The sequence below is a fragment of the Ziziphus jujuba genome, chromosome 8, assembly GCF_031755915.1.
Source record: "Ziziphus jujuba cultivar Dongzao chromosome 8, ASM3175591v1".
Lineage (NCBI taxonomy): Eukaryota > Viridiplantae > Streptophyta > Magnoliopsida > Rosales > Rhamnaceae > Ziziphus > Ziziphus jujuba.
This window is the reverse complement of record NC_083386.1, coordinates 22,407,569-22,422,492: the sequence shown is the minus strand read 5'-3', so window position 1 is coordinate 22,422,492 and position 14,924 is coordinate 22,407,569. Positions and strand designations below refer to the sequence as shown.

The 14,924-nt window shown below is 34.2% G+C and overlaps 1 protein-coding gene across 7 annotated transcripts; it reads left to right on the top strand.

Moving 5' to 3' along the window:
* Nucleotides 1-3,606: 3,606 nt before the first annotated feature.
* LOC107414016 (uncharacterized) lies at nt 3,607-14,816 on the top strand. 7 transcript variants are annotated; one of them, XM_048470583.2, is made up of 12 exons: nt 3,607-3,805; nt 3,925-4,140; nt 4,342-4,495; nt 5,778-8,259; nt 9,187-9,226; nt 9,334-9,400; nt 9,575-9,620; nt 9,717-9,815; nt 10,286-10,354; nt 10,455-10,554; nt 11,004-11,137; nt 11,650-14,816. In XM_048470583.2, the coding sequence occupies exons 4-12, from the start codon at nt 7,918-7,920 to the stop codon at nt 14,641-14,643; spliced, it is 3,891 nt and encodes a 1,296-aa protein (XP_048326540.1). In that variant the 5' UTR covers nt 3,607-3,805; nt 3,925-4,140; nt 4,342-4,495; nt 5,778-7,917; the 3' UTR covers nt 14,644-14,816. The 7 variants fall into 7 exon arrangements, with proteins under 7 accessions (XP_048326540.1, XP_024927371.2, XP_015877584.3 ...); XM_025071603.3 differs by lacking the exon at nt 3,607-3,805 and having other exon boundaries at nt 3,839-4,140; nt 5,778-6,058; nt 8,027-8,259; XM_016022098.4 differs by lacking the exon at nt 3,607-3,805 and having other exon boundaries at nt 3,839-4,140; nt 5,778-6,058; nt 7,961-8,259.
* Nucleotides 14,817-14,924: the final 108 nt, after the last annotated feature.

Sequence of the window (14,924 nt, the reverse complement as noted above, 5' to 3'; positions counted from 1 at the left end):
TATAAAAATAATTTATTATTAGCTATATTTCTTTGCTAAGAATATTAATAGCCAATATTCGTTTTAAAAAAAAAAAAAAAAAACACTATCAAATAGGTTGCAGTTTCTGTAGATGCAAACCTGACACCATTAATTTGAATTTTTCAAAAATAAAATGATGCCGTTATAGAAAAATAAATTTAATATTATTTTAGGAATAAAAATAGAATTAGAATAATTGTGTAGAATGTGATATATATATATATATATATATATATGCACAAATAATGTTGTGTTTACGACCGAGTGAGGCAGGCAAGCTGAGTAGGACGCCAAGGCTGGGTTCAACCGAATTTGTTTGGTTTTGGCTATCCACTCATAGTGCATGGGTGGGGCCCATTGACCTAGGGCCGGAGGGACTCTTAAATTGGGACTTTGCTTAAAGAGCTGCTTTGCACACGAGAATCATGGCCCATCTCACATCTTAACCCAATCACCAGCTACTTTAATGCCCCGTTTGGTTACAAGCCTCCACCATACGGCTCGGCGATGGGAGAGCCTAAACTTAGTGTATTTAAACCTTAAGCTTATTTGGTTTTCAATTGACGTGGTATTTTTAAATCTACTAAACATATTTGAACTTTTATATACTCTGATTTTGTTAGAGTATATATAATTAATTAAACGGGGCAACTTAAGTGTTGAACCTAGATTACTTTTAAAAACACAACGATTTATATATCATTGATCTAAGAAATTAAAAAAAAAAAAATGGTTTATCAGTAGAGGTAACCTAAAACATGGAAATCTATATTTTGATATTCCTCTCAACTGTCTTATATCGTGACCAAATAGGCTGGTGTATTCAGGCTGTTCATACCTTGTTTCGTCCAAACATATGCAAATGGTTCCAAACGAAGGCCTCTAGCTAGCTATACATACAAAACTAAATTAATACATAATATTTTTTTTGTTACAGAAAAGGAAAAAAAAAAATTAATATATATATATATATATATATGTTATTGAAATACTAAAACTAATGCATTGAATCCTAAGAGGGGGTACTATATATTGAAACTTACATAAGTATGCCGAGTTGTAGTTCAACTGGTACCAAAATTAAAGTCACCTTCTCGACATCAATATATAAAACTATCTGAATTTTTATATCTTAGATCGAGAGCTAAGTAATAGCCCAATCTATGTCAATTAGGTGAGATCTAAAAGAAAACAATAATAAATTTAAGAACCAGCCACCTTGAATCATAAAGCTTCTTTTTTTTTTTTTTTTTTTCATTTTTATTTTATTTTTAATAACTCCTTGAATCGTAAAGCTTGGCCGCGTAACCTAAAGAGAAGAAAAAATAAGTTGCTTTTCCCTGTTTGTGTTCTTTGTTATTGCTCCATAATGCATGAAAAGCAGTGGAGAAACGACTTTGACCACAAGGGAAAGAAAAAATCCGTACTAGCAGATTGATGGTGTGGGGAGAAGGAGTTTGTTCCAGTACTACCAATCAAATACAATAACTTTTTCAAAACTTGATCGTTTTGGCATGAAATAATGATTTAAGTGTTTGTATGTGTGTGTGTGTATATATATATATATATGTTCAATTGAACATATATATATATTGAACATATATATATATATATATATATATTGTACTTGTGATTCAAGAAAACAGATAAAAAAAGAAGAAGGAAAACATAAAAGAATAATGCAAAACAAAAGGATTGTTTTTGAGTTAGTGTGCTGGATCACACCCATGATCTTCATCAATCATTGATTGCATTCCTTGTGCAATTAGATAATTAGTTGTTAAGTGCTATTCCAACATAGTGAGTTAGCAACTACATAAATATACTTCATACATACGTAAATATAGTCCAAATGCCAAATGCATGGGATGGGGTTTAACATGATGCATGTATGGATATGGCTTAGTTTTCTAATTTTATCTTAGTTTGAGAATTTTCAATAATGGTACATACTATAATCTAAATGTCTCCACGTGTGCGTGTGTGTGTGTATATATATGGCAGGGATAATCCAATTGTATGCATTTATGCACAATCACTATCTGATTACATGGAATCTTGTTGATCAAATGGCGATAGATAGCTGTCGTCTACTATATACTAAGGAATGTCACTTATAATAACATTTATATATATATACTATTAAATATTTTTATTACGAATTTGCTTTTAGAAGATAAGAATTGAACACAATTGATCAAATCAAAGACAGTTTTAGAAGTCTTTAATTTAAAATAATTAGTGATTAGTTTTTCTTGATAAGAAATCCAAATTCAGTTGATTATATTATATATATGGACAATATTGGAGAATTAAATATATAAAGGAAATAAAAGTAAATATGTCAAATAAAATAGGACAGTATTGATCTTTCTCATTCTATCCATCCTTCCATTCCATTCTGTTACGGAATTGGGAGAAAAACAAATAGCAACGGAAACAAAGAAAGCGAAGAATAAACACACAATTTACGTGGAAACCCTTGACGGAAAAAATCACGGGCAGGGATAAGCAAATCAAATATCGAAAAATTGGTACAAAGGTGAGCAAAATTGTGCGATATCCTAAAACTCCAATTACAGCCGAAAAACCCCAAAAGCATCAAAATATATATATTGTACGGAAGACACCTTAGAGCCCCAAATTTTTCTCCAAAAATTAGTTTCATCAAATGGGTCGCACCGTGAGCTTTTCGGATCGGGTCAACAATAATTCAGGTCACTAACTCTAATACATTCAATTCTAGTTTCTTTTCCATTTCATTTCCTTTCCATTTTTACAACCAACTTCCATTCTTACAAAAAGATTCTTGAGTTGCCATTTCTCCCTTATAAACAAATAAAGAAAAGATGAATAATGCAGAGAAAGATGTAGAAAGAATTTTGTTACATCAAGGTTTGCTTCCAAAATTAAATAATGGCCAGTAAAATATCCTAGGTAGTTACATATATAATGTTAATATTCTGCGTTATATATTATATTAATCATAGAATTGTTAAAAAATAAGTGCTACATTACATATGTTTATGGTGGAGATCTTTGAAATTTATGTGTTATTTAGGTGAGATAATGACTTCAATGTGATGCCTTAATTTTGTTCTTCCTCCTTTCAGCAACCCAAAAAAAAAAAAAAAAATCCCACATATTATTTTATACGTTATTTAGAGAGAGAGAATTCATAATCAAGTTGCTCAACTCGCAGAACTAGAGAGAATAATATCATCTTTCACCAAAAAAAGAGAGAATAATATCATCCATATTGGATATATCATTAACTAAATGATAATTTCTGGCTGAGAGAGCCTATATATTAGAGATCTTTAAAAAACGAAATCTAGACCATTGACATCAAATCTAACAGTAGAACCTTCATTAACAGTCATATATGTATATTGATGTATGTACATGCTAATACATGAGCTAAAAATCCAACATATATATATATATATATACATAAATTTAAAAAATAATATATAAAAGATGAAAGAGCATTTTAGTTAATTGAGGCCAGTATATGTGTGTCTCTATATATATATATTGTTATAAAACTAGCCAAAACACACAAGCAATATGAAAAAACCCGAGAGATTGAGAAAAGGATGGGAATACTTCCGTGTGTATTATATGCATATATCCTTTATCACAGAACAACTATGCATAGGCTCACATAGATCTAAAAAATATTACATAGCTTCCATATTTAATACATATAAATATGTTAGTTAGACGATGGAATGTTAACATCCACAACATAATCATAACATATATATATATATACACACATGTGAGTGCATATGTTTGTATTTTATTTTATTTTATTTTATTTTTTGCTAATTGAGGAAAAAGTTGATAATGACGATGTTTTTGCTTTCGCCCTCCCGCTGCTCACGTTGTTAACATAAGCGAGAAAGTATGGAGAAGAAGTAAAAAGTTGAAGACTTGGGGACACCCTCTTCTTTCTTCCTCTGATGAAAGTGGCTTCTGATTCAGAAGATAGATACAGGACATATTTATGGAGTTTCTCTGAATCACAAGCCTATGTCGAAACCAAGAAGCCCGAGAAATTATGCCAAAATAATCTCGACCGGCAGTGCCCGAGATTTTGCAAAATGCTCCACCGTATGCTAACTAGCCCGTTTTGAATTTATCTGGGTTTAAGAAATATGGGTTTGTCATCAATGGTTACAGGTTTTGGAGATTGAAACTTTTATAAAACAACCCAAGAAATATTTATTTATTATATGTTCTTTTGTTGTTCATCTGTTTGTGGCCATTAATCACATGGGTTCGAAAGTAATTTGTTCACTTTGGTTTTTTCAGGAAAGTTTGATATGCAAGAAATTAACAACAGACGGATTTTGATGATTAGTGGTGGAAGATATCTGCTTTTCTTCAAAATACCATCAATGGATGTGGAAAGGTTACTGATTTGCCTATTCTGGAGGAAAAACAGATGGACAAAATGGGGTTTCAGGTTTGGATACAGCAATTCTGTTTTACAAGTTCCGTAATGCAAACTCATTCAATTTCAGTAATGCATCTATTCACAACTTAAAATTATTTATTTATTTATTTTTTTAATTTCTCTTTCAAATTAGACTAGCTACCAGTGAGAGTAAAATGAGTGAGAGTAGTCTGTTTAAATTGAGTTTTTAAGTTTAAAACATTTGCTGGGAATTCATGAATTTTTTCTTATTGTATGTCTTATTATATGTCTATTAAAGAAGCTTTACTAAACAATAAGTTGTCAGTTAAATGATGGAGAATCTTTGGAAGTGTCTTCTGTTTTCAATTTTCTTGAAGGTCTCCCTCTTCCTAATACTTCTTATGATCTGAGAATATGGTCTCTTGAGTAATCTGTTATGTTTACATGCTAAACCTCTTTAATTTTTTGATTGAACATCCATCCTAACCAGTGTTGGAGCCATTAAAAATCATATGGAAAGCTTGTGTGACTACCAAGTTTGGGTTGTCATTTGGTTATCAGTTTGAGGAAAGATTAGTACCTCTGATTTGTTGCAAAGAAGATGACCATATATTAGCTTGTCCCCTTTATGGACCATCATGTGTAGGAAAGATTGTGAGATTGTTGATTTATTTCTGCATTGTGAGGTAGAAGCTTTTTGTTGTGTTAGATGTTTGAGATAGGTTGGGTTTATCCTCATTTGTTGGTTGCTTGTTTACTGGGATTTGGAGGTGGCAAGAAAGTGCAAATGGGTAGGTTTTTCTGATGAGGAAAGAATTTGATTTTCAAAAAGATGAAACAATATCTTTAGGTTGTAGATGTTTGATACATGCATTTGTTCTGTTAATTATTAAAATTTGGCAAAGATGCGATGTTTACATACCATTTATCAACTATACATCTCATCTTAAAAAGAATAATCGCTTAAATAGTTTAAATGAAAATTTGATTCTTAAAGAGTTCAAACATCATCTATTTCGGTAAGTCCAAGCAAAGGAATAATTTAGAATATGCTCAATTGATGTACTTAAATAACCATATACTTTTTTTTTTGGCAGAATAAACTGCTCTTATTTATCTTTATTTTCTGTTTAACTTCTACATTTATTTTAAAAGAAAAATTGTATTTCAGAATATGCTCAATCGCTATAGTTAAGTAATCCAATACATCATTGTGGCAAAATAAAATTTTCCTATTTATTTCCATTTTCTGTTTGACTTCTACATTTACTTAAATTGTATTTCACTAAAAATTCATGATAAATCCTCATTGATGTAATTTGTGTGTCAGTGTTTTGCCAGCTGTGCAACGGCATTGCCACAACATTTATTTACTAAGCATACAATTGTCAAGTAAAACGCTCCATGCACTGGAGCCCCGGGCTAGTCACTATCCGTTCATATCTAAGCGAATCCACCAATACTACCTTATATGGGTAAAGTTAATAAATCTACTTTATAAATGGCCTCGTTTGGCTTCTGAAGCTTTGTGGGAGCAACAATGGTGATTTTGTCATTTTTGGCTGAGATACTGCTAATTCTTTTGTTGCTCGTTTTCTGAGAGGAGATTTGGTATGTTATACTACTTTGCTTTCTTGAATACAAGTCTTGCATTTTTATTTCCTCTAATGGTCTTCTGATATATGTAAATTTTCGAAACTGCCGATCAATAAGGTATTAATTATAAAGATGGAGTAACATGATTGCTCTCGCATATCGTATGTCAATTGGTGTACACTTGATTGTTTCTTGCACGCATCATCGTAATCAAACGGGATTTAAATTTTACCGTTGATTGATTTAATTGGTAGATCAGTTGCAAAGAATTCGGCTAATTGATGGTTCTTGTGGATTAGTTTAGTTGATTTATTTTGGAAAAGGAAAATTATTTAAAGAATTGATGTACAAGAATCAGCATGGATCCTATTCCTACCCTTTCTGATGGAGCTATATATGTTGAAATTTTCATTTAATTTATCCTGTGCTTTCTTAATCTAATTTTTCCCTATAATTAATCTTTGCTTGTATTCATTTTACTTATTGATATGGAAGCTTTTAGACTTAGAGAGACTTTGATGCCACAAATGTTATGATTGGTATAAAAGTGATGGGATTTGGAGTAGCTTCAGCTTTAATGTACCTTGGTAGCATTAAGAATTCCATCAGCTTGATGTCAAAATTGAACCAAAGTCATATCAATTGATCCATCATAGTGAAGTTGTAACATGGTAATAGTGAGTCTGTGAAGGGAGCTCTCAACGTTGTAAAGAGTGGAGAAATCACATTTTATAATTCCCTTTAAAAAAGCTTCTTGCAGAAAAACTATAGGTCAGACCAAGTTAGCTGTTTGTGGGGAAGGGGGAAATATACATATATATATATATATATATATATATGTATAACACATCCTTTGTGAGAAAATCTAGTGTAGCATCCTTTAACATCATGTTGACATTTTCCTTTTCTTCGTCTAATTTCTATTTGTTCAATACTTTGTACATTTAGTATAAGTTGTCGCAATATAAGTGATTTTAAAGAAAAATTGATTTATTATTCTTTCGGAGCGTGTATTCTGCTGAAAAGCTAATATATTAATCATTAGTTTGTAGCTTTAAGAAATATAAAAGGAAATATACAGTTAATTTTTGGTTGACTCAGGTTGGAAAAACGTTGATTCTGACATTTAGCGTGGAAGTTAGTGTAGATTTTCCCAGTGAATTTTTTTGGTTCACATTTATTGTGAAAGTGGCCACATCTCATTTTAACAGGCTTTGTTATATACTTATGCCATAATATAACATGTCATTGGAGAAAAGAAAGTGCGATTGGTTTTTGTGTTTTGCCAGTGCGATTGGTTTTTGTGTTTTACTAGTTTCACCTATGTTTGCTTATGGTGAAAACTAGTTTCTGCAAATGGCTAAGAAACAGGTTTCGATTTAGAAGCTCCCTAAAGACTTATGCAGATTTCCTGTCCTAGAGGAGGGAAGAAAAAGAAAAATTCTTTGAGAAAATTTTTAAATCCAGAATAACTAATGCTGCTTAAATAGTGACATTGTTACACCTATCCTTTTATTATATATATAGACATGGTGTTTTCATAAGTTTTCAGCATAGGGCAAAATCATATTCAACGGTTTTCACTGAAAATAAACATTGTTAGTATTTGTAAACCAAGTACTGCACAAGTAGTTAATTTATTGCAAAAATAACCTGTTAACTTACTTTATGGGGATGCATATGAACCAATCTTTTTTGTTAAATTAAAAATAAGCTTTTGCATCATCTGATGCAACCTTTCTTCTATTGCAATAAATTATATTGATGTTTCTCATGACAATTTACTTCTGGTGTAATAGTTTTATACAGATTTACAGCTTTTTTGACTGGTTTCTTATAGTTTCTGATATTAAATAGTTGTATTTGATATCTTGATGGTTATATATCCTCTAATATCTGTCTTTTCAATCGTTAAAGAGGAAGAGGCATCTGTGGTAGAGGATTTATCATATTGTTGTTATTCTGAGGTTAATCAAATAACAGTGGCAAGAATGCCAAGTGGGGAGTATAGAAGAAGTGCACGGATTTTGGAACTGGATGCACGGAGGTCTCAACAAGCAGAAAGTCAAAATAAGGGTAAGGGAACATGTGGGGTTGCATTAGAGGATGTAGATGCTGAAGAAGATAATTTCAACTTAAAGCGAGGAAGAAAAAGGGTCAAGATTAGACCAGTGCAAGATCTGGTTGTTAACAAAATTGGCTATCAAGCTGGAAAGGTAAATTCTTCTGTTGGTTATTAGATCTTTTATTTAAACTATGTTTTAATGTTTAGAATTGTTCACACTCTTTCAAGTACATGCCTAGAATCTCATTGCTATGACATTTCAAAATACAGCAAAATATTTTGTCATTTTACCTCATCTTCAGTTGGTCATTTAAACTAGGGGTCTTTCTCTGTTGTTTTCTGCTGAAAGCAGTTTGTGTCTTGGTGTCAACTCATGATGTGGTGCAGCCAAGAACTAACAGTTGGAAAATGTGATGTTCTATAATTGTGTTGAGAAAATTAAACTTTATTAGTTAAAATTTCCTCAACTTAGTAATAAATATATGGATGAATGGCTAAATACATTAATTTGAAGAACAGAAGCATATTTAAGCTTTGGTTATGTTATTGTGTTGAACATGTGAAATATTGTGTGTATTAACAAACTTTTGCCTTTCATATCCATGAGAGCTCATAATTCCTAAATTGTAATAACCCATTACATTGGTGCAGTTACAATATATTGTATTTGTAGCATAACACAGGGAGCATGATGTTTTTCAATTGCTTTAACAAAGGAAGGGATTAATTTTGTAGGGAGTAAAGGCTTGTGAGTTGGCTTATCCATCACAGAATGTGAGCTAAAGTTTAATGTAGATTTCACCAGGGGATGTTCCCTTTATTAGGATGGTCTTATGGGAGTAAAGTGTTGAGACTTAGATATACAATCAGTTGCAAAGAAACCTGATCTAATTAATAGAGGGAATGGGCCATTTGTTGGTTTTACTCCACACATTGTGGAAACCATTTTCTGTATTAAGAAAATTTAATTTCTTATTAAAATTTAGATTTCAATGTGGTATCATGTAATAATATCTGTATTTTTTTTAAACATTTTGAAGTTTACATGGTTGCTGGGCCTTTTTCCAAACTGATACAGGTGGGAAATTCCAGTAATGAAGATCATCTTACAAATGCTGGTGAGGCTGTCCTTTCATTTTAAGATGAAAATTGCAATATTACCATCATACGTGGCCACTCATGATTGAAAGAACTCAGTAATTCTGATTTTTGAATAATGAAACAGCTATGTCATCTGGAACTGCTTTACCAGAAAAAAGCAAGCTTGAAATGTTACTTGGTATCTTGCAAAGGTATACAGTTACTGTATCTTCTTTCATGCATTGTACAAGAGATTGTTAAATTCTTCTGGTAATGTAAAAACTAGAATACAAATTACTTTGCTCTTCTCTTACAATGGATTGATTTCTTTTTCAAGTCTTTGTCAAGATAATTGGTTTATACATTATTTCTTTACTGTACTGTAGGAGAGACTTGCACAAAATATTTGCAGAGCCTGTAAACTCACAAGAGGTTTATATCTAGCAGCTGATTTGCCCATTTCTGTCCATTTGTGCTTTACCTTTATAGTTGGTGATTCTTTATTTATTATGATTCTTACTTTGAAAGGTTGAAGGATATTATGACATCATTGAAGAGCCAATGGACTTTGGCACGATATCAAAGAAACTTAATGGAGGAAGCTATAAGACACTAGAAGAATTTGAGGTTTGCCCATATGGCATAAGTTCTCTATTTGTTTTTCCCTTTAGTCACAGGCATGAAGAGATAATCCTGCTTTTTAGATTGGTATATGAATTGAGAGTCCCAACTTTCAAATTGATCCTTTATTTATACTGTCCTTTATCTCCTGTTTTACTATTCATCCAGTTTTTTCAGGTGGGGGGAGGGGAGGAGGCTTGCAGTTTAAGAAACTATGACACTTAAATACATACTTTGCTTGCTCTATTTTCATCGAAATTTCTTGGAGTTATAAAATCAACCAAAGTTGGTCTTAGTAAAATAAATCTTGGCAGAATAGTTAGATAGTTGTATGAACCAATCTATTGTACCAACAAATACTAGTAAATTGTGAACTTTACATATAGGTTTTATGGTCTGTAACTTACATAAACAGTTTTTGTGTTATGAACCCGGGTACACTCAGTTGTTTCATTGCTCATTTGATTGATGTACAGCATGATATATTTTTGGTGTCCAGCAATGCGATGCTTTTCAACCATTCCAGCACGATATATTACAGACAGGTAAGTCCATTCAGACACTTCCATAATTATCTTGGTTGACCTAGATGTTATGCTCTTGAAACCTAAATTTTATTACTTAATCAAAATTTTTATTTTCTAGGCTCGTATTATTAGAGATCTAGCCATGAAGTTATTTGATGGTCTGAAAACTGATCCTGAGAACTTTGGAAGTGAACTTTTCATGACAAGACTACGAGCTGGTAAGAGGACCAGGACCAAAGTGGAAGTTTTTAAATATGGTTCTTGCAACTAGTTGACTGATAGGATAGCATCAAAAGGTAGCTCTTGTTCAGAACGAGGCAATGTAGTGGCAAAAGAGACAACTTTTTGTGGATTAGGTCCAGCTTCCAAAATTTATGTAATGGTGTTATAATGGTTGATCTCTTCTTCTACTTTCTGCATAGGCAGTCAATGAAAGCTTTGAAATATTACTGATATAGTGATTAAAGATTAACTGCGACCAAATGTTTCCCTTCAGATCTCTCCTTCTACATTCTGCATGGGCACGCCCAATGAATTAAACGGCTTTGAAATTTCTGATTTAGTGATAACTGGTTGACAATGATCAGATGGTTCCCTCAATTATTTTAGGTTAACTCTCAGGAGGTCCATAGAAAGCCAACTGATTCTCCTTTGTCTGTCTAAACAGGTTACAGAGATGAAAGAAGATCCAAGTACCTTGTAGAAGATCGACGTGCAACCTATAAGCCTTTTGATTCTTTTCTCAGTGAGAATGAATCAATTGTGTCTTCAGTTTATAAGAGATCAGAAAAACTAGTGCAGGTGAGCAAAGTCTGTTGTGCATGCGTACACTCAATGCATATATTTTTTTAGTATGAAGGTAATCTATGCTAGGAAAACCTTTGTTTGCTCTTCAAAACAATTAGTAAGGCTCCAATTTTGAGATGAAGACTGATGCAGACAAGCTATATTAGGATTCTTATTAAATAATTATGAGTTTTGAGTATTTTTGGATTTTATGTTGATTTGAGATATGATTTGGATTAGGATTGATTTGATTTGGGTTGATTTATTTTCCTAATATATATATTTTAATATTGTTATTATATTATAATCACTTAGTATATTATAATATTGTTACTATATATTAGGATATTGTATTTATTCCTTTATTTCTAATTTGGGATATTTATTCCCTTATCTGAGTTGGCCTATATTTCTGAAGATGTACTGGTGCTATAGGGCCAAGTACAGGAAGCGCAGATTTATAAAGATGCACCTATTCTGGCCCAAAGTATGCTTATTTACTTTCCTGTACTTGTTGGCTTAATCAGGATGATACTGAAATTGGATACGAACAAAGCTTGCTGCAATTTGTTAAAGATCTCGGGCCAACAGCTCAAATGGTTGCTAGCCGGAAGTTAAAAAGATGCTTTCCTGAAGCTTTTGGTTATCAGACTGGGACTCCATCCCATGAGCTTCCAACTCAAAAGCATCAAATCCCAAATGTGACATCTGTACAGAAAAGTACCATAGTTCCATCATCTTCGAACATTCTCAGGAAGTACAGTAGAAGAAACTACAGGAACAAAAGGGATAATAACAATCCAGGAAACACTTGGCCTGGAAAAGTATCAGCAAATGGCACTACAAATGTGAATGATGTTCCAAGAACCGGATTCACCCAGGCTAATAATACAATGAAAAATTCTGCTAAATATGTTGGGAAATCAGTCCAAACATTGGAAGGTGGGGGTATTTCTCTTAAGCAAGACATGGTTGGTCAAGGCATTGGGAATTCTTACCCTTCAACTTCTCCATTAGGAGATGGAAATCCTAACCTTTCTTCTATAAGGAGCACATGCAGCAACCATGATGAATATATCTCAAGCCCCATTAACAATGGTAAAAATGTCCAAATGGCTAATGCTACTTCATATGATGTGACAAATCCTGTTGGCCCCAGCAGAAGATCAATCCAAACCATGAGAGAGGAGGCTGCTGCTTTTAATGAAAATGTGGCTGATCAAGGCATTGGGAGTGCTTACCTTTCCACTGCGTTGTTAGGAGATGGTAAGGCCTATTTATCTGCTACATCCAACAGAAATAGTAACCATGACAAATTCTTCTCAGATGCTATTAAAAAGATTAAGAATGTTCAAGTAGGAGAGGTAAATTCTTCAAATTTAATGGAACATCATGGTGACTACGGAGGAAAGTCAGTGAAGGGAATGAGTCTGGGAGGTGTTCTTTTTAATTCCATCATGGCTGATCAAGGCAATTGTAGTGCTGACTTCTCCACTGACTTATTAGGAGCTCTCTCTACTACAAACAACGTAAATGGTGACCTTGACAAGCTTATCTCAAGTTCTGTTAGCAAGGGTAAGAATGCCCAAATAGCAGAGGCGATGGATCTTGGTGACCACTGTCGAAAATCAATCCAGGGCATTGGAGAAGTGGGTGCTGCTTTTAAGGAAGACATTGCTGATCGAGGCATTGGGAATTCTTATTTCTCTACTCCCTTACTTAGAGATGAAAATTCAAACTACCCTGCTACCTGGCAAACTCATAGCAACACCGATGGACTCATTGCAAGTCATACCAATAAGGGTAAGAATCTACAAATTGCAGAAATGACTTCCTCAGAACCAAGGATGAAAGAATCTCTATATTTCAGAGATTTTGGTGCTTTCTCATCTAAAGAATTACCACCACTTCCAGAAGCTATGGAGCCGAGTTGGAGTCAAGCTCAGTCTATAAATGGTTTGAATCCAAATTGCCTTGGAGGGGCAGTTCATCAAAGTGATGCTATGGCTGATAGAGGAGGCACAAGCTATGGGGGTGAATTAGAGCAGGCAGGTCAAGCTTGGAATTGGTTTAACCCAACACAGTTGGGGCCACAGCCTATCTTGTACTCTTCATTCCAGGAGCAATCAAGGGCATCTAAAGTGAATGTGGCAGGTGAAGCTGGGTCCCCGGAGTTGGGAGGCTGGGGTTCTACAACTCCTAAAGAGCAACAGGTCATGGAGGTGCCCAACATGAATAAAAGTCATCAAAAAGGTGACCGACAAGGGAGCATGAGCATTGGAACTCCTCTGGGCAATAATCATCATCAGCAATATCCTTTAGGCAATAACTATCAGCAGCAATCTCCTGTGGCAAATAACTGTCTGCAGCAATCTCCTTTGACAAACAACTATCATCGGCAATCTGCTTTGGCCAATAACTATCAACAGCGATCTCCAATAGCAAATAAGTATCAGCAGCAATCTCCTGTGGCAAATAAATATTTGCAGCCATCTCGTCTGGCAAATAACGAGCAGCAATCTCCTCTGGCAAATAGCCATCAGCATGAATCTCCTCTGAGAAATAATTATCAGCAGCAGTCTCCTCTGGCAAATACGCATCTGCAGCAGTATCTTCTGGAAAATAACAAGCCACAGCTGTCTCCTCTGGCAAATAACTATCAGCAGCAGCAATCTCCTTTGGGCGATGCCTATCGGCAGCTGCAAACTCCTTTGGCCAATAACAATGGCCAGCGGCAGGCTCTTTTGTCCAATAACTATCGCCAGCAGCAATCTTCTTTCACCGATAACAATCAGCAGCAGCAACAATCTCCTTTGGGCAATAACAATCACCAGCGGAAACAATCTACTTTGGCCAATGACAATCAACAGCAGCAGTCTCTTTTGTCCAATAGCTATAGCCTGCAGCAATCTCCATTTTTGGCCAATAACAATCGTCAGCAGCAACAATTTCCTCTGGCTAATAACAATTGCCAGCAGCAATCTCTTTGGTCCAATAACTATCGCCAGCAGCGATCTCCTTTATCCAATAACAATTGCCAGCAGCAGCAATCTCCTTTGGCCAATTACAATCGCAAGCAGCCATCTCGTATGTCCAATACCTATCGGCAGCAATCTCCTTCAGGCAGTGATTATCTGCTGCAATCTCCTCTAGGCACCAACTATCATCAGCAAAGTAACCATGAGCAGCAATCTCCTCAGGCCAATAACTATCTGCAGCAGCAATCTCCTTTGGCCAATAACTTTAGGCAGCGGCAATCTCTTGTGGGAAATAATTATCATCAACAATCTCCTTTGGCAGATAACAATGGACAGCAGCAATCTCTTTTGGGCAATAACTATCATCGGCAATCTATATTGGCTAATAACTCTGTGCGGCAGCAATCTTCTGTGGCCAACAACTTTCGACAACAGCCATCTACTTTGGCCAACAACCATAGGCAGCAATCTTCTTTGGCCAATAATCACCAGCAGCAATCTCCAGCAGATACTTACATGTTGAAGTGGCGTTTTGGACTGTGAAAAGAGCAAGAGATGATCAACGTGTAAAAACTAAAATAGGATAAACAAGCCCATTTATAGGATTTTTATTTTTATTTTTTTTAAAAAAGTGGTTTGGTTCTTGTTTTCTTTGGAGTTCAGTAACTATTTTGAGATGTGTTTACCATAAATGATGGAATGAACTTGTTATGTTATTTGGTTTTCTCCATACAATGTTTTATCTCCTGCTGCGGCAAACTGTATAGAGCGGCACAAGCTTGATGAGAAAGAAAAGCGCGCTCAGATGATTACATTGACAGACA